This window comes from Telmatherina bonti, assembly GCF_933228915.1.
Source record: "Telmatherina bonti genome assembly, chromosome: 18".
NCBI lineage: Eukaryota > Metazoa > Chordata > Actinopteri > Atheriniformes > Telmatherinidae > Telmatherina > Telmatherina bonti.
The window spans coordinates 35,073,724-35,095,159 of record NC_136616.1 but is presented as its reverse complement, the minus strand read 5'-3'; the positions used below and the strand labels follow the sequence as shown (position 1 = coordinate 35,095,159).

General features: G+C 38.9%; 1 protein-coding gene across 1 annotated transcript in view; it reads left to right on the top strand.

Moving 5' to 3' along the window:
• The window catches only part of npy2rl (neuropeptide Y receptor Y2, like), a gene marked incomplete at both ends in the record, with an annotated part of 50,672 nt that overhangs the window by 14,190 nt on the left and 15,046 nt on the right, over nucleotides 1-21,436 (top strand). Inside the window, one exon of the mRNA XM_079258052.1 lies at nucleotides 20,255-20,420. Coding sequence (XP_079114178.1) covers nucleotides 20,255-20,420 — 166 coding nt within the window. The remainder of the gene's footprint in view (nucleotides 1-20,254; nucleotides 20,421-21,436) is intronic.

Below are 21,436 nucleotides of genomic sequence, written 5' to 3'. Positions count from 1 at the left end.
ACGCGGCGACAGTGGGAAGGAAAAAAACTCCCCTGATGGCATATTGTACATGTTGTGACGGCCCCACCATTATTTTGACTTTAATTGTTTGTCTCTGAGTGTTTGCAGTCAGTGTCATGAACAACACCTGGGCCAGGTGGGCTCTGCCACCTGTTAAAAGCTCCATCCAGCCAGAGCTCAGTGTGTCGGTCAGGCTTGGGCTGGGAGACCACCCTGGGTTTGTGTAGTCGTGGCACTGCTTTACTTAGGTTTAGGTTGCTTTGGTTGTGTTTTGGTTAAGTTAGACAACCAAAAACCACTTACTGAAAACCAGTAGCCATTTATTGGTGTGTTATGTTTTCTTTTTAGATAAAAGGGCAGATATTACAAGAAATTTTCTTTTTCTGCTCCTTTGCGACCACAGTGCTTTTTTTTTGTCTTTTTTTTTTTGTTTTTTGTTTTTTTTGTACTGTAAAGTCTTGTTTTACCTTTTGTACGACCATGTGAGAAATAAAAATTATTAAAAAAAAAAAAACAAAAAAAACAAAGTTCCTAATTTGATCATGTTTCTTTAATAAAGTTTTTCTTATTTTTTTCTTGCCTGCCTCCCTTCTTGGTTGGAGCCTTTTGAGCCAGGCTGTAACAAGTGGGGGCTTGTCCGGGATTTGAACCCGGGCCCCCTCGCAATGATTTGATGAAATCTTTATTCAAATAATTTAAAAAAGATATAACCTACATACTTGATAGCAAACAACAGCAACATGCAGAGTTAGACATGGAATCAGAAAAGAAGAAGAAGGAGGGTTGTGGAAAATTCTCCAAAGCAAGTGGACAATTCTGGAACAACACTGCCTGGCTAAATGGCACGCTGCCACAAACCGCCATGTAAAATCTCCTCTGTAGGATTGTGCATGATCCCTTCTTGACCTTTGAAAGCTTTTCCCAGAAACACCTGCAAGATGCAGAGATTTCACATTTATTTCACCAAAACTGCAATACTATGATATTATCCTGTAGAAGAAGGATCTGCTCCTCATTTTAACTATTTAAACTTTACAGAAACCAGCTTTTTTTCCCCATTAGTCTGTGGTTTTTCCTCCCTCGACTTCCCGAGAGTTATTTTAGTTTTGCTCTACTTCACAGGGAGAAAAGTTAATGACTTTTCCCTTTCAGTTGTTTGTCTGTTTTTCGTCTCCCTTTCATTCCTTTAAACCTTCCTCCTGCTGCTTCTCTCTGTGCTGAACTTTCCTCATGAATACATAAAGTTAAAAGCTTTTTCTCAAACACTTGTCACGTCAAACCGTCAGTCTTCTCGAACACAATGCTCTGATGTTTCTACCTGAACATTTTTGGGGGATTTTTTAGCCTCTGGTTGTTCATTTCAGCCTCACAGTTAAGCTTCACGCGACAGAAACCGACCATGCTCTGGTACAAAAGACTGACAGCAGCATATTATGTACTTCAACTCAATAATTCTCCTCCTTGTCATTATGTAAGATGTGCAGAAAAAGTACAAAATGGACGTCTGCCACTTTTCTATGTTACTGTATGTCTATTCAGCCAGAAAACGTGACAGTCTGGTTTCCTCAGATGACACAGATGGCAAATGAGCAACGACTTCAAAAGACACGAGTGTTGTGCTGCTGCTCTCCCAGGCAGTCGGTCATGACGCAGTACGGAGTACCTATCCCTCTCATGTCTCGTTTTATGTAACATCTTCATGTGGCTGCAGAGATTTCTGCCTTTCGACATAAACATCATTAACCACGTAGCCTAGGTCATATTTTGGTGAAATCTACCTAATTCTACACTCGAAGCACTGCTGACTCATCTCGCATCATCATTTCTGAAAACCTTCAAATGCAACTTCGGCAATTATGCTGTGAAACTAACGACATGACCTGAAAGCATCAGACACAGATCCAAGGGAACCCAATTAAACAAATTAGATCAAATATCATACTTAAACATTCATGGAGTGAAGAACTGTGCATTACGCGGTGGTGGGTGTCTTTCAGTGTGCGGTGAGACCTCCAGCAGCAGGAACCGTCACGATTGGTGGTGGTAAGGACCCAGACGGGAGTCAGAGATGCAGAGTCCGGATGTTTATTTCAAAGTTTATACCAAAACAGGAAAACGCAGGAGTCATGACCAAAAAACACCTGAACTAACATGACTAGCAAAGGACTAAACACAATGGTTATGGTTACATGATGTTTTTTAATTCGGAATTAAGAATTCAGAATTAAATAATTCAGAAATAACTTAATTCTCCGAGTTTACATGAAGATAATAATTCCGAATAAACGTTTACATGAAACACGTCCTCACTTAATTCCTCTTTAGAGCGGCGGGTTGGGAAGGGTTCTGATTGGACAGAGGGTGCACGTGACGTATGAAGTATACCGGAAATAAACAAAGTTGTCTCCCTGCTTCTCGTCTTTTCAGTCATAACTTGTAAAAACTACATAAGTACCAGTTTCACCGCTGTTTTTATTATAAATGTGAAGTAGCAGCTCAACACCAGCATACTACTTCACTTTTTGCAGCAACTGAGAAGGAAAAGAAAGAAAGACCACCGAACACGGGAGGCAAAACAACGCGTGTCATCGGGACAGGACGAGGTAACGAGCATGCTCAGAACGACCGGAATTAACTTAGAGCGGGATGAAGATTTGCATGACAGAGAAATTAAATAGATCGGGATTAAAATGCGAATAAACCAGACACTTACATAGGACTTATGTTTAATTCTGAATAAAAATTTGCATTAGGAATAAAGTGTTTACATGGTCGTTTTTCATCAGTTTAAAGCAGAATTAACTTTTATTCTGAATTAAACTCCCAAGTAAACGCATGGATTCATCCAGCAACTGAGAACACAAGCCAAGGTGTATAAATACACAGAGGAAGTAACTAGACACAGGTGAAATGACTCAGAAAATCAAACCAGGTGAACTAATGAACAGGAACCTAGACATGAGAGAACTAAACAAGGAAAACTACAAACCAAAACAAGAAACAAGAACTAAAGAGAAACACAAAATATATCATGACAGTATCTGGAATCAAACTGCAAACTTTACTCATATCAGCCTGGTTGGGAGGGTGATTCAGTCCTACGAGGTCCACAATCCAGCAGGTTTTCCATGTGTTCGGTATGAGCCACGCAGTGGCGACTGCAGTTGCAGCAAGAGGACACAAGGGGGCAGTGTGGCACGAGAGTTACCCACGTCGGTAAGATGTTGTTCGAAGTTAAAATAAAATGGCGAGTTTCTGGACATAACACTGTGTATCCCAACAGTAGTGGCCGAAGAATGTTGCAAATATTAAGCAGAAGAAACTACTACACTATATGTATATATAATATACATACAGCCAGTCCTCAGTTTATGAACCAGTTCCATTCGTACACCGCGTATAACCTGAACTTCTGTGTAACCCTTAAATACCCCCTAAATCACAAAATAGCTATCTAAATACACGTATTATTCATAATATTAATGGGGAAATGGTACAGGCAATTAAATTAGACATTTCAATTAAAATAAAATAAATATACACGCACTGAGTTTTCACTTCAGCTGCCGTGTCACAGTTCATAAGAGCTTATACAGAACCTCGTAACTTTGAAACTTGCTCTAGTTTTTTTATTTGAACTTATTTAATGAGCGCCGTAAAGTTGAAACGACGTAAGTTGAGAACTACGTAACCCAAGGATCGCCTGTGTGTGTCTGAATGCAGATAATATGATTGCATGACAACATATCTAATCAAAACGTATGATCGACAATATCAAACGCAACATTAAAGGAAAGTGAAACTTGTCGATCCATGTCATTACTTGTGTCTTAGACATCTAAATGTGAAGTTCTTTACTCTATCTGCATTCTGGGAGTCAGGATTTGAATCATTAAATAGAAAATGATGCGTAAATCAACATTACAAGCTGGCAACCATGTTGGATCTGTCATCTATGAATACCAAGGCGGTAGTTAACAGGGTCCGGCTGCATTTCCTCGGGGCGCCTGAGGGAAAGCGATTCAGAGCTGAAGATTCATGCAAACGTTTGTTGGTCTTCTGTATGCTACAAATCCTGCTGGAGATGGGATGGGGCTTTAAAGGTTTACCTTGGCTTCCTTTGGTTTCCGTGCTGCCTAACGAGGTCCATATCCGTCCTCCAAACCTCGCCTCAACCAGCACATCTTGTTTGACCCGTCGCCCCTGATAAAACTAAAGGAAATTGTTTGCCGGAGCCATAAAAACACAACAGAAACAATTACTTTTCTTGTCATAAATATTCTGATCTTATAGGATTGTTCTACATCCTATTCATCATCCACCACCAGAACAATTACCCTCATCTGGTGCTCCTTTACCTCCACACCACCCCACGCTCCTCCTCGCTTTATTTATTTTCATCATTTATCATTCTGCCATACGCATATCTTGCATTGTTTATCAAACCTGTTTATCACCTGGTGTGTTGTAGTGAATGTCTCATATATGCTAATATAATAAATGTTTTGAAAACCACATCAATGTTCGATGTTTTAGCACCAACAATTTCATTGTACCCTCACCAGACACGTTATCAGGTCCGCCTCCAGGGTTGGACCCTTTGTTCCACCAGAACTGCTGTATTCCTTATGTGATAAAGTTTTGTAAACATTTTTTCATCGATGTTACCACAACAGCATCACAGGCTGCAGATTTTTTGGCTGCACTTCCAGGATGAGAATCTCCCGTTCCACCGCATCCCAATGCTGCAGGACTGAGATCTGGTGACTCTCGAGGCCATTCGGACCATTCTCTGTAAATCCAGATGGCTTTGTATGAACATCCTGGTAGATCAGCAGTTTCTGAACTACTCAGACCAACAAACATGTCATGTTTAAAGTCTGATGCTCCGTTTGAGCTCCAACAAGTTGACTTCACCACATCTACATAACTAAATGCATGGAGTTTTTCCATTTTCCAGTGAGTGGTTCCTCAACGTTTCCACACAGGAATGACTGAATGATTGGGAGAGATCTTCCTGTTCCTTATGCAGTGATAAGGAACGAGCCTATTTAAGGACATTTTCCCTTTAATACATCACTACTAAGTCTTATCAATATGTCTTTAGTGTCAGGATATGTACCACAATCATTTAAAACTGCTGTAATCAAGCCTTTACTTAAAAAGCAATCTCTGGATCCAGAGGTGATAGCAAATTATAGACCTATATCTAACCTCCCGTTTATGTCCAAAATTCTGGAGAAAATAGTTTCAGCTCAGCTACATGCCCACCTGAGCAGAAATAATTTATGCGAAGAGTTTCAGTCAGGATTTAGAGCTCATCATAGCACTGAGACAGCATTGGTGAAAGTTACTAATGACCTTCTTATGGCCTCAGACAAAGGACTTGTGTCCGTACTTATCTTGCTTGATCTTAGTGCTGCATTTGATACAGTCGATCATAACATTCTGTTACAAAGACTAGAACAGGTGATTGGAATTACAGGTACAGCGTTAAGCTGGTTTAAATCATATTTATCTGATAGACTTCAGTTTGTTCATGTAAATGACAAGTCCTCCTCACAAACTACAGTAAGTCATGGAGTTCCTCAAGGTTCTGTACTTGGACCAGTACTCTTCACGCTATATATGCTCCCTTTAGGCAAAATTATTAGACAGCATGGAATAAACTTTCATTGTTATGCAGATGATACTCAAATATACTTATCCTTTAAACCAGATTAAACAAATCAGCCGGATAGGCTACAAAATTGTCTCATAGACATAAAGACTTGGATGTCTAGAAATTTTCTCCTCTTAAACTCAGATAAGACTGAAGTAATTCTCGTTGGATCTGAAAAACTCAGAGCTAAATTTTCCGGTTTTGTAATGAACCTGGATGGCATTACTTTAGCTTCCAGTGCTACAGTGAGAAACCTTGGAGTAATATTTGACCCTGACCTGTCCTTTGGCCCACATATTAAGCAGGTTACTAAAACAGCCTTCTTTCATTTACGTAATATAGCCAAAATTAGGGACATTCTGTCTCGGAGTGATGCAGAAAAACTGGTTCACGCTTTTGTTACTTCGAGACTAGATTACTGTAACTCTCTATTACTGGGCTGTCCTAAATATGCCCTGAAAAGCCTTCAGCTGATCCAGAATTCTGCAGCCAGAGTCCTGACCAGAACCAGCAGGAGAGATCATATTTCTCCAGTTTTAGCCTCTCTTCATTGGCTGCCTGTTGAATCTAGAATAGAATTTAAAATCCTTCTCCTTACATATAAAGCCCTCCACAACCAGGCATCACTATATATCAAAGACCTCATTGTTCCTTATATACCAAGCAGAGTACTTCGTTCGCAGACTGCAGGCTTACTTGTGGTTCCTAGAGTCTCAAAGAGCCGAGCAGGAGGCAGAGCCTTTGGTTATCAGGCCCCTCTCTTATGGAATAAGCTCCCAGTTAGTGTTAGGGAAGCAGACACCCTCCCCACCTTTAAGACTAGGCTGAAGACTTATCTTTTTGATAAGTCCTATAGCTAGGGATGGTTAGCATCCCTTAGTTATGCTGCTATAGGTTTAGACTGCTGAGGGACATTTCCTGATACACTGAGCTTCTTTCTCTCTCTCTTGATCTCTCTCTTTTACCCCCCAATGTATGTCATGTATGTCTCCTGTCTCAGCAGGTCTCCCTGGCCGGGAGTAGCAGTTCCTGTTGTCTGTTGTCTTTCTGTCCTCTTCCCCCCACACAGCAGAGGCAGATGGCTGCCTGTCCTGAGCCGGGTTCTGGTGGAGGTTTCCTTCCTGTTAAAAGGGAGTTTTTTCCTTCCCACTGTTGCCAGTGTGCTTGCTCAGGATGGGAGATTGAGTTGGACTCAACTCAATCTGTTGGTTTCCTGATATAGGCTGTTATGAATTGGCCTTCATTATGTTTTCCCCTCTGTCTGTAAAGCGCCTTGAGATGGCATTGCCGTGATTTGACGTTTTATAAATAAAGTTGAATTGAATTGAATTAAAGTCTCTTTAAACTGTTTTTATTTAAAGTTGAAGGTTTGCAAGGTTTCTTTGAGCTCTGCTTTGCTATTTAGTGGTTTATAATCAAAGTTTCAAAGTTAAATCTGTTCTTCGGGGAAACTTTCGGCATATTTCAGGTGTAGAAATGTTAGGACGGCCATCTTTCAAACCATATTTCCAAGCAGATATTGGTTGGGTTTAACTTTGGCTGCGTTTTTATTAAATGTAATGGTTTTTCATGGAACATGTAATGGAAGCAGAGAGGTTCATGTATATAAACATGAGGTGCTCGGGCGTATTTCACAGTCGCATTTTTATTTTTCAGGTGTGATTATTGCGACGACGCCTGAATGGCTCTTTACGATGACACAAAAGCAGCAGAGTGAAATTGAGGGAAATGAATAGCAAGAGAGAAAGAGCCGAAAACAGGTTGGCGAGTGTTGTGATGGGATGTGAAATGTGGAGCAGGCTGGAGGGGTGATGGCCACAAAATTGTTGGTTCAATTCCATCAAATCAATATGAGGAGTGTGTAGGCTGGCTGGAAGTAGACACTTGCCTCCATCATACATTCGTTTGCTTCCTGTAGTCCGTTATTTACTCTGGTTTTCTTCCTTTTTAAGCATTTTGTCTTATAGCAGGAGCAGTCACAGACATCACAATCTGAGCCATATGTTGTCTTAAAAAATGAACATAAATTGTTAGTTTTCTTATTTTCATGTTATATCCAGCAAACAGACATTACTACATCAAAATAACAAATTATCCTGATATCTTAAGTAAACGATCATTGTTGTCTTATTCTGTTTTGTTGTAATAATATTTCCCATGAGGTCATTTATGTTGTATTGAAAGAACATGTTCTTCCTCTCTCGGGATAATGCCATAAATTATTTGGTTATCTCAAGATAACAGAATAAATTATTCTGTTAATTCGCAATCACAACCCTTAAGACTATGATTTGAACTGATCCATTCTCAGGTCAAGAATTGCTGTTTTATAGCAGGATACTCGATTCAGTCCTCCAAGGTGTGGTGGAAATTTCATATTGTGTCTTACTGAATGTTACATGTATTCACATAAATGTTATTCATGATGGTAACGTAAATCTCTTTGCATTAGTTCTCTGAGTGCATTCCCAATCTAAGGTCTGGTGGGTCTAAGCCACTTTCTATAGCACAGGTGCCAAACTCCAGTCCGGCAGGATTTGGTTGTCTCCATGCTCCAACGCACCTGACCAAAATTCCTGAACAGATTGACAAGAAGCGGCTGGATCCATTTGATATGAATCAGCTGTGTTGGTAGAAGGAAACAACAATGGCCTTTGAGGACTGGGGTATGACCCCCCCCCCCCCCCGTTCTAGAGGAACACTATGTCTGTTAATTATCTGCTTGATCTTCCTCGTTGACGTAAAACATGTACGGTGAGTTGGGATAACGTGTTATGAACCGTAAACCACTCAGATAGAGGTACATCTTCCAGAGGGGCCCTCTGTAAGATGAGACGTGCCAGAGAGTCCGAATTGTCAACCTTGGATGGGAACAGCTGTCCTTTGGAAAAGAAAACATGGATTTATGACAAACTGTTGACGTCTCTCTTACTGAGGTTTAAGAGGTTCTTATCAGCTGGATCAGACTTCTGCTCCATCAGACTTCTGAACGGTTTCTCCAAACTTTGTTAATGGTTTTCATTCCAGTCCAGTCTCATCCTTTTTCTCCAACTGCAATCCTACAGGTTTTCCATGTGTCGCTGCTCCAACACAGCTGACTCAGATTAATGAGCATAACCTCATTGGCTGTTGGTTCCATTTAATTTGATTCAGGTGTGTTGAAGCAGGAATACATGGAAAACCTGCTGGATTGTGGCCATCGTAGCACTGAGTTGCGTACCTCTTCGACATCGGGATAATGAGAATTGTTGCTATCTTGGGGTACATTATTCCATTATCATAAAAATCCTTCTTGTGATCTCGAGACAATGAGATAAATTTTTACATTTTCTTGAGAACACAATCCATTCTTTCACAATGAGATAAATTATTGTGAAAAAATAATTTGTACAATCTTCACTTGTTGAAAAATTATTTTATTATTGCCAAAAAACAATTCTTGCTCTTTTGAGATAAGTTTATTTTGTTATCTTAAAAAACATTGATAAAGTTTTTAGTCTGGGATGTTAGACTTCAGTCCTTGAAGGGTGGTATCCCAAAGGTTTTAGTTGTTTCCCACCCCAACACACCTGATCTCAGTCATATGGTTTCAACAGCTTCTTATCAGCCTCTTTACAACGACCCATTGATTTCAGTCAGGTGTGTTGGAGCACAGAGACTCCAAAAACGGCATGCCGGTGTAGGTACCAGATCTGTTTGCCTCAATGTACCTGATGTAGACATTACAGTATACAACATCATTGATAAGTCTACGGTTGTGATTGGTCCGGGTAACTTACGGAAATAGTTCTTTTTTACCAAAGTGGGGATGTAGCTCTTTTCGTAGGATACAGATGTATCCAGATGTATTGGCAATGCTGCGAGGAAACAATACTTTAGGGATTTTTCCACATCATGGAAACACCACTGGAGACACAGTCACAGGAAACACCTAGGAAGGGGGAGGCCAGGGACCGCTGCACAGCCATATGGCTGCGGCGTAGAACCCTTATTTATTTAACACAATAGTCTAAAAACATGTTTTTTTTTCAATTACATTAAAAATGTAGGTTAGAGTTAGAAACGTGTCTCAACTACTGGTGGTCAGCAACTCCTTGTTTCACGTATTTACAGATTTTAGGTGGGCTTTGTTTTCCAGACCCAATGATTTTAAATTAAGTTGTAAGATATCCACAGTCACTATGGTACAAGAATTATACAGATTTTGGTCACGGGGTGGTCTTATGAATATTAAATAAATTATTTGCACTTAAAGAGTGTCACACAGTTCTGAAAACATCTGCTCATTTCTCCTTCTGTGTAGGTTTATCACTCTGTCCATGCCCACCGACATGGAGTATCCCCATGAGGAAAACACAAAATCTAAAAGATTAAAAAGATAAAATAAGAAAAAAAAAAACAGATAAAATAACTAAATAAAAATAAACCTTTATATCTGTAAAACAATAATTAGGACAGTAAGATTAAACCTAACCTGATATGCTTAGTTTGACAAAAAAATTGTGAAATAAAAGCAAAATCTATAGATAAATTAAAGACCACAAGCATTTTATTATACTCAATATAGCTGTAGCCAGGGCAGATCTGGTACCTTCACCCGCCCCTCTGTGGCCTGGGTTGACACCTGTAGTTCACACTGTTTCTTAAATAAGTCCTATTTTAATCCAGTGACTTTAGGGAAATGTTTAAAGTTTCAGAGTCAGAAAAAGTAAACATTCTTGTTTTCAACCTCTAGAGGTGGTTTATAAGCATATAAAATTTATTTGTATAGCGCCACTTCATTACAATGCTGTCACAGGGCACTTTACATACACATCAGTTCAAGCCAATTCATACATATCCTATAATAGAAACCAACTGATTACATCGAGTCATGACTTGGATCCAATCCTCCATCCTGAGCTGCACGCGGCGACAGTGGGAAGGAAAAAACTCCCCTTTAACAGGAAGAAAACCTCCGGCAGAACCCGGCTCAGGGAGGGCAGCCATCTGCCTCGACTGGTTGGGGTGGAGAGGACAGGAAAGACAGAACAACATGTACAACTGCACTTATTCAGGAACAGCTGCGGAAAAAAGGAGAAATAAGTTAGAGACTGCAATATTGGCATATATTTATACATTAATATATTAGAGAAATAGAGTGATGGTACTTGTCAGTGCATCAGGTAACGTCCCCATTGTTACATAAGTAATGGTTGGCTAGACTACCCATAACTATAAGAGCAGAGAGCATAACTTAGATAGTTGGGTCCCGTACATGCAGACTCCAGCTAAACAAAATAAAAGTGACTTTTGTGAGCAACAATTTTTCTTTCAAAGTGTAAAACCTGGTCGTGATGGATGTTTAAAACACCTTTAGCGTTTGCGAGACAGACACGGTCTAGCAAACCACTTCAACCAGAGTTAATGTTGAGAACAAACTGTTCAACATGCTTTTTTTTTCCACTGATGGGATTTTATAGATATTTTCTTTGCACCAGAAAAAATGTGGCAATGATGAAACAATTTCACCAGTAAATATCTCACATTTTTCTCACATCATTTATTTGTGACAACATAAAAGCGCTTTACAGCCCTCACTTTAAACTACAACTCCTCATTTTTATAAAATTCCCCCAAACATTTTGTCTGGCTGGTTCATATTTTTCTCTGAATCTGCCTTTTATCTTTTTTTTTTCCTGCTGTTTTTGTCAACCTTTGCCTGAAAGCATCAGAAGAAACTGAAAAAATAAAAGGCAGAAGGAAACAGCAGACTCCAAATAGCTTTTGCTTCTGTCTAACACGCTCTGACACAATGCCCTTAACCAAAAAAAATGGAAGTAGTCATCTCAAACCAGTGTGGTTCAGTGGGTTAGAGACTGTCGTCGACCCCCGCGCAGAGCCGCTCATTGGCCTTCCTGTACTGGACAGTCACATCTAGTTATATGTCAGATGGAGGATTCGCTTAAAACTGTTGCAGCTGCTGTTTACACTCTCCTGCACATTGACCCAGGAGGCAGCTGTCCAATCAAAACAGGGATAGCATGGTACAAACTTAATGTCCATTTTCATAGATTTGTGCCTTCAAGCAGTAAAGTTGGTTTTTTTCTTGATGCAAACAAGACTGGATGCATGTTTATACAAGGTCCTTTACACTGACAGGATTTCTATAAGATCTTGTCTGTTATATTTCTTTTCTCCATTCTTCACAATGTTGTCGATGTAGTAAGATTTACTGGTGTCAATATTCAATTAATGTCCATTATCAGGTCAGTTTTACAAGCTGTAACGTTAACGATACATGTCGTTCAAAGCATGTAAAACCATTTTATTAGTCAGAAAAATGGTGGGATCTCAGAATTCCTGTGTATTTGAGTTGAGATTGATTTACAGTACTAGGTCTTCAAATCATAACCTGATAGTGCACAGATGGATTAAATCAAGTCCAATTCTTTTCAAAAGCTCTTTTCAAACAAAATGTAGCCCAACAGTTTGTAAAAACAAACTTGATTATAGTCTCTCTCAAATCCACACACACACACACACACACACACACACACACACACACACACAGATGCACTGACCAACCCCTGACTTGGTCCAATTGGGGACTCGGATCAGATGTAGGGGGGTGTATCCATGCAGATGGAGACCGTGTTCACGCTGCACTTTGATCAAACGAGCCAAACCATTAGAATAATATATCCCCATTCCCACCAGAGGTGGCGCTGCGCTGGTATTTAGCTGAAGAGAGGTCAAGACCCGCATGAAAAAGAAGACTCCATTTCCTCCTCTTGCAAGCTAAACATGGAGACCAAACTATGGCTGTTTTGGGTTTTTATTGTGTCTTATGCAAGTATCCTGCAGAAATCCACTGCAACAATGGACGCAGTATGAACACCAGACGAGGCAGAGGACCCTTAACGCCATCGCTATGGATTTACTCACAATGCAATGCTACATCAAATGTAGGAAGGGACTTTTTTTTTTTTTTTAAACGAACCAATACCAGCGTTTGTCTGCTTAGTCTTAGTCCGCTTCTTTTATTCGAATCAGAATTTGTTTGACGCGTTCGCATTTCCCCAAACAAAGTGACTTTCCCAGCAATTCAGATTAAAAAAGCTGATGTGAATTTTCCAATACAACACACCTATGTGCATCGTTTAATTGATTTTTGATGCTAATGCAGCGCTAGTCGGACGCTAGTCCTATGCATTGACAAGATCCAGTCAAAGAGGTTCATTAATCAGGCTTGAATAACTTCTACTCACCTTCCAGGCGAAGGAGGTCTCTTGGTCTCACCTGTAGGAGCTAATATATGTTAGCAGTTTGTTCAGATTCAGAGAAAAGGTGGAAAATACAAAGATAAAATGTAAATTCAGCTTCAATGTGTGAAGTCGAGTAAAAACTCTATATATTACCTCCAGAATCCTCATCACAGAGGATTACCATGGCATTGTTTGCTTTCTTTAAAAATGTTTTGTCATGAGAACTGTTTGTGCAATCAGGTGAAAGCTGGAGTTTGTCTGGACTCGGCTGTTTCAGTGGCTCGATTGGATTACTATAAACAAGAAAAGCAGCGAGCGTATAGATGTCTCTTTTACACTAAAAGGGACAGGCGAAGCAGCTTTTCATTCCTTTGTGTTGGCTGATGATGATTTATAGGTGGAAGTGACTCTGCTGATCATGTGACCCGTTGTCTGATGGCAGCTCTTCGGGCAGATGCTGTCACCATCTTTATGGTGACTTGGAGGTCGGCTCCGATGCATACGACTTGTTTTGCCTCAGCGTTTGTCCTCAGATGACAATTCAGAACTAATCTTCCCACTCATGACATAAGAACAGGCCTAAAAGATCATGATGAAACAACAAATATAGGGGGGAGGAAAAACAGGAAAGATTGGAGAGCAACTATATCACATTAATCACCCTTTTAGACAAAATAAATTATAGGGATATCGGTCTGGAAATGCTCAGGTGCAACTTCAGTGATGTTTAACTGAAACAAAGATCATATATCAGACACTTAACCATGTGCAAGTGATCTCTTGGCATGACCAAGACCCCCCACACAGACACTCTGCAAAACCAACTACTTCAGTATGGAGGCGCGCTAACACCACCTGGGCTGGCTTGGCTTGGTCATCCGCCACACAAAGTCCTCCACAGCTAATTACATCTTAGCTGCTGCTCAGCTGAAAGCCAGAAAAAACAATCTAAAGACCAACTAAATATCCTGATAATAAAATGCAAACGGAACCAAACCAAGCGGGAGGACACGGCCGCTCAATGCTCCACCTGGTGAAGTCTCGCCAGCAGGGAGTGTGTAGACTTAAAGAGGACTGAAGTTAGTGATGGAGCAAAAAACGCCAAAAGAGACATGGAGCTAGTACTGCAAATATACCCCCTGTGTAAGGATTCATCTGTTCTCACTGTGGCCGACAGTGTGGATGCCTGATTGGACTTACAGACTGTATTTAAAAGATGAGTTAGATGGGCGGAGTCTCCGTGACGTCACCCATAGGTTTCTGAAGAAGTGAACTGAAGCTCATTAGGTGGTTCCTATAGTCGCCATCTTGGCAGCATCACACATGATCTCTCATGGAAAATACAAAAATGGTAAAAGAGGTAGAGCGTAGAGGGGGGCTGTGAGCGTTTGACATCTGGCCTGTAGCTAAGAGCTATCCAAGCTAACAGGAGCTAACCAGCTAATGGAGGTAAGCGAGCCAACTCATGCTGTTAACCAGCTAAAAACCTTGGTTTTTCTACATTTCTCCTTCTTAAAGCGGGATATTGGGTACCTGTCCATTAAAAGGACACACCCCTAATAAGGCCAAATTTTGAAATGAAATAAATTATCAAGAGGTTTATAATAAAAAAAATTCACTACCCCCACAGTTGTCATGAAGGTAAACCTGACCTATTGAACCTAAAATGTATTTTTGAACCAGGCTGTAAACATGTTTATTTCTGCTGTGAAGTTGGTCTTTTTAACATGGGAGTCTATGGGGATTTGCCCTGTTTTGGAGCCCCGAGTGGAGTAGGGGGGAACTGCGTTTTTTGGCACTTCCGCATGGACTTCACTTTTAACCGCTGTAGGTTGCGGCTTGGTTTGATGCGACTGCAAGAATCTCGAATAGCCGAGGCCAGATTGTCATTATTGGACATGTTGGACAACCTAAAGATATGAAACATAAAGTGTCAACATGCTCACATGGCAGTAAAAATTCTACTTTTGGGTCTTTTCTGTGGAACCCAGATGGTGTAATAGTTATAAAATGTATTTTATATACTGTGGACACTGATAACCAACATGTTGGAGCGAGTTAAATCATGGCCACAGATAACCACTGGCTTGGGAATAGTTATGCAACTTTAGATACAATTCTGTCATAACTATTAATGGGAACTATAAACAAGATGAATCATGACGACTGATGAACCCTTCAGTGAAGTAATGATCACTGAAGGGATCTTCTAATATTAATTTAGCTTAATTTTATACAGTTTCCAAAAATTTTCCATCACTTTATGGTAAAACCTTTACTCAAAACCCTGCTTAATATAATCTGATGCTTGTATTCTGGCCCCTGTGGACACCTTTTTCTCTCCAATCATTTTTACTCATAATATGGTAATAAACTTTAAATATACAAAATTATATTGTAATTATTTCCTCATTTTATTAAAAGGACCAAATAAAAACATTGGATTTTTTTAGCTTCAGGCTTTAATGAGATAATTGCACCTGAGAACAAAACAATTGGCTTGTGGTCCATGTTACTCATTGTGAGTTAAATGACATAATTAGTGACCCATGTAACTACATCATGGGATTACTAATGACTGGGAACAAAACAGTGATGGCTACAGATTACTAACATGTAGGAGCAAGATATTTTAGTTATGCTGTTACATGGCCAGGAATGACTAACGTGTGAACAAGACAAATAATAGATGGATTATTTATGCATGGCAGCAGGAGAGTCATCCACCTTAGATTAGCTTTCTGTGGGCATGAGACATGACTGTGTGTTACTTTTGTGTGAAGAAGATGAATCATGGCCACAGATTAATCATGTGTGAGAACATAATTGAGTCTTTGTCATGGAAAAGTTGTTGCCACAAGTTATACATGCAGGTAATAATAATTAAGTCTGCTATGGATTACTACTGCATGGGAATGAGATCATTACTAAAGCCTGATTCCCACCAAGAGGTCCAGCTCAGGATGAGAAAACCCTAATCTCTATTGCGTTTCCAGCCAAGCCATACCTTTACCTGATAGGTGGTGTATCAGCTGGATAGCGATAGATGTTACGTAACCGTGTGATGTCATAATGATGCAGTGCCTTCCATTATTTATAATGAAGGAGAACATAAAAGGAAAAAGGTGAAAATTCAGCAGTTTGTGTTCATTCTTTTTGGGTTTAAACAACCAAAAATCCACTTTACATTTAAACATTAAGCTTCATTGCTTGGTTTTTATTATTGTATTGCGCTGGAAGTAATGATTGTTTTGAACATTCAGTGGATTGCAGTGTGTTAAACTCCATCCTTTTCGTTCTGATCATAGGGGCCCCAGTGAAAGGATCCCACAAAAGGGGGAAAATTTATTTATATATATATATATATATATATATATATATATATATATATATATATAAAACAGAGTGTAGATAAGAGATGGGCGTGATGTGGTGTCACTTGTAGGTTTCTAAAGAACTGAATTAAGGCTCATTTGGTAGTTTCTACCATTGGCATCTTGGTCGTGTTCTCCGTGTTGTCTCTTCTGGAAAATACAAAAATGGGCAAAGAGGTGGAGATGAAAGGGGGACTGTGACTGTGGGGGTGGATGACTGACATCTAGAAACTCCAACTTGCCTTCAGTTAAGTGCTAACAGGAGCTAACCAGCTACCAGAAGTTAGTGGGCTAAAGCTAAGTCTCGCTGTTAAACAGCTAAAAACCATGGTTATCTACCTCCTCCTTGGAGCGGGATATCGTGTACCTGTCAATCAAAGGATCCTGCCCCTAATTAGGCCCAATACACTCCCCCACAGTTGTCTTGAAGGTAAACCTGACCTATTAAACCTAAAATGTTTTTGTAGCAGGCTGTAAACATGTTTATTTCTGCTGTGAAGTTGGTCTTTTTAACATGGGGATTCGCTCTGTTTTGGAGCCCCTAGTGGATGAAAGGGGAACTGCAGTTTTATGCACCTCCGCGTAGGCTTAATTTTTAACCACCAGAGCTTGCTGTTTGATACCAACTAAGACCCATAGTGGCTTAAATCATGGCTTTTAATTAATATCACATGTGATATAGATAATTCGTGACCACTGATTAATTGTGAATGAAAATAAAATAATTAGGTCACCATCCTTTAAGGGCACGTTCACGCTGGCACTGTTTCGTCCACTTTAAAGTGAGCGAGAAACCAAACCAAAGGAAAGTGTAAAAGTTTGAGGAATTTCTTTCAGAATTAGACCAAATCTCCCAGAATATCCTGCTGTGAATGTGAAGTTTTAGCCACAGATTACTAGAATATGTGAAGAAGATATGCTGCTCATTCTCTGCTTTTCCATCACTTCTTGAATTGGGCAAAACATAAATATCACAACAAAACACTAGTTATGAAAACACTTGTTTGACAAACCTCTCGAATATCTTGAATAAAATTTTTTTATTGTTGATATAGAAACATATCGCAAAAGTGTAATGGATACACTTTTTTTGCGTTTACACGTCACTACACGGGATGTAAAGCATTACATGGCCAGTTAAGTTAGAGTAAAGATGGCATTGTATGTATGAAAAAGTAGAACACAGAAATATTTTACACGTAATTAAATAGAAAAAAAAAACCCTCCATCCTTGCAAACAACAGTGAAATGCAGAGTTTTATGAGGACTTGGCGAATTGATGGAGAAGGGCTTCGAAAAGCCGTGGCAAATCCTACATAGCGAGTGAAAAACCCTGTAGCAACGGTACCTGGCATACGCTTTAATTCTTAAATTTAACACTTTATTATAAACACCTCCAAATAACAATTGTACTTTGTCAAAATTTTAGAAATATTGCTTCTATTTTGAGAAAAACTGTACAAAAAATGCATAATTATTTATGTTTTATTAAGTCATGGTCATAAATTAATGCATGTGATTAAATATGTTGTGGCTACAGACTGATCGAGAATTAAGTCATGTGAAATGATCAGACCCTAGCATGATGCCTTACCAAGATAAAGTCCTTTAAAAGAAAACAAAAAATAAAAATAAAAAAACTTATATTTACCTTATATTTCTATAGACTCACTTTAATGACTGTAATAATTTTCATATTGGGTGTGACACAGTGCTTTACTGAATTGAAAAACAAGTAAAAACACCACTATAATGAGATGAGTACATCAAATCTTGTGCTAGACAGAGCAATGTTTTTGCAGCTTTTTTCTCTCCAGGAAGGATCATGAATGTTGAATGAGCATTCCTATTAACTCCAGAATGCTTTTATACCGCGGACACATACACAGAAAATGAATCTATAGATGGCTGTGTGTGTTTGCCACCCATCTTCATCTTGTTGCTTCCTGCTTGTTAGCAGAACAGAGAAAGCTTGAAAGTGACTGTTCTGAACACCACACAGACAGCTGAGCCCTGATGTTTCTTTAATTATGTGTGATTTAGGAAAAGATGAGATCCTATTCAAAAATATTCACTTCAAAAAGAGTTCAGGATGAAAATGAAAGATTTTTATATGTACATGTTTTAACATCTGATTACCCCACAGGTAGTTTAAATCAATACTTTACCACTATCTTCTAGCAGAAGGTTACTGTTAGCTTTTAGCCAACCAATGCTTTTAATAACAACACACTAAAACCCTGTTAACACACAGCTTATTTTCACATTATATAGTCACTGGAGATCATTTATTTTAGCTAATTAAAATGATGCAGGTCTTTACTGGTTTTTCTAGCAGGGTTGCCGTAAGCATTTAAAAACAGTTGTGTTTAACAACAAATTGTTAACTGTGTGCTAAATGCTAACAGTATAAACATTTGCATTTAGCACACAGCTAGTAATCGGTTATGTGGTAACTGTAAATATAACTTTTAGCTAATTAACTTATAAGTATTTAAATGCTAATGTTTTACAGCTTGTATTTAGTAGTTTACTGTTAGCTTTTAGCAGCACATTATTAGCTATGTGTTAGTTCCTTGCTGTATAAATGTGGTGATTATATATTACTCTTAGCTAATTAGCTTGTAATGACTCACTAAATGGGAATGGTCTATTCTATTCTATTCTGTTCTGTTCTGTTCTGTTCTGTTCTACCACGAGCATTTATTAGCAGCATACTGTTAGCTATTAGCAGCACAGTGTTAGCTCCTTGCAGTATAAACATTAGCATTTAGCAGCTCATCAGATATTATCGGGTAATGGTATATTACTGTCAGCTAATTAGCATGTTAAGTCACTCAATAGTAATGGTTTATTCTCATCTATTCTACCACTAGCATTTATTAGTAGTTTACTGTAAGCTTTTAGCAGCACATTATTTGCTATGTGTGATAAATGCTACAAGTATAAACCTTGTTACATTTAGCACTTAGCTAGTAATCAGTTCTTATGTGACAACTGTAGATGAAATATAACGTTCTGCCATTTGTAATAAGTCGCTAACTGCTAATGACTCACGACTAGCCTTTAGTAGGACAACATAATTATTATTTAGAATATGTTAATTCGAAGGAACCAACAATTTATCAACCATTAGTTTTCATCACCACATTTCTAGGGGTTAATACTTGCTAATCATTTAGATTTAACACATATTAATTTACCATTAGCTTGTAATGTGTTGCTAAATGCTATGTGTTAAATGCTAACACTATGAACTTTGTTCCCCAGCATAGAAAAAGCAAACATCCCCCCACATTTTTAAAGTTAATACCATTTGTGTGCATGTCTGACAAATTGTTGTACTTCTTTATTTAAGATTTTTTTCTACAACCCTTCTGTTATTTATTCTGTTTATTTAAATACTTGTTAAAAGCTGAAAAAAAAAACTTATTTTTCTAAGTATTCAGGATTTATTCTCTGCTTCCTAACAGACTTGAGCATGATGAGGAATGTTTATTGCTTTAAACTTTTTTTAAATGTGAATATTTTTCTTGTATTTCCAATGTTAAAGGTAATGTAAGGTTTCCCCACCTTACCTCAGAGTGAACCAGCATCAGCAGTCTGTTACAAGCTCACATCAGTCGGCTTGATTTAAGGAGAAGTGCACTATCATAAATGTTATATGTTGTGGGGAAAAGCAGTGCCAATTTGCCAACAGTGAGACTTAACAGACATATACTACTGAGAGTACTTGGCATTAAATTTGTAAATCACAGGAAAGGTTAAATGTTCTTTCAACTAGCCTTCTGGTGATTCAACAGTGATTCAACATTTATACGAAAAGGAGGTCAATAACTTGTAGCACTAAAGCTACAAATACTGCTTTGTTTTAATCCAGTAACCACCAGTAACACACCAGTGTGTTGCTGTCAAGTTATTCAGCATTAAACAAATGAAATTAAAAATGCATCTGTCTTCTTTGCCTCCAGCCGACCTGCTGGTCAACACGCTGTGCCTCCCCTTCACGCTTGTCTACACGCTGCAGGGCGAGTGGAAGTTCGGCAGCACGCTTTGCTTCCTCCTCCCCTACGCCCAGGGCCTCACCGTGCACGTTTCCACTGTGACACTCAATGTCATCGCCCTGGACCGCCACAGGTAGGTGGAGCTGATATAAACGGCTTTTTTTCCCCCTCATTTCTCTTGACAAAAGTTTCACACAAAACCATAACTTTATCACTACTTTGTTTTATGATCAATAACCTTGGACACTAACGGCACCGCCATTAGCCTTGGTTGCACTTATCGGAAATTGCTTATCGGAAATGAGTCAATCAACCATAAACTCGATTTTCAATCTGTTGAAACATAAAGAGAGCCTTTTCCACAGCAAAGCAATGAATAAGAATATCTTCAGTGTCACTGCAACAATTATAATCACTTCATATATAAAACATAAAATGGAAGACTTATGTAAAAAATATTAATAAAATGAGCTAAAACAGTCATTTGCTGCAGTAAACTGTTGCGTGTAAAGGACATAATTGCTCATAAAAAATTTAAAGTGCTAAGTGACATTTATTGCCTTGATGGCTGCGTGATAAAAGCAGCTTTCCAGTCATTTTGTCCTGCTTTCTTGCTGCTGTATCTTCTGCCTCGTGACAGTTAGAAGAGGTTGAGACATGGGTGTGAGGAGTCTTCATCAAAATGTGTATTGGCTTTTGTGAGGCAGCAGACGCGAAGCAACATAAAATTCCATCATTTAACCATTGAAATAGACTAAGCAGCTTTAAAAATGAGGGTTAAATGACTAGTTTTAGTCTGTTGTTTTACTCTCATGCAGCGTCAGTCAAGTCATATCTGGTCATGATGTCATTCTCAGTTTTGCAATCTTTGGAAAAAGAATTCATTTTAATTGCAAAACTGAACCAAAAAAGCAAGTTTTAATTTTCCTTTCATATCAAGCTTTTAGTCTTACTTCATAGTTTAGCCTTCAGAGTGAAATAATAAAAAAAAAAAAGAGATTGAAGGGTTAGGGTTAGGAATGAATGAGAATGAGAATGAAGCCAAACAACAATTCAACCACACTCACTTGAGTTAAACTGCAAGTTATGAGTGTTGATTAGGTTCACCTTCCGGATTAATGAGAATCTCCCGTTCCACCTCATCATGAT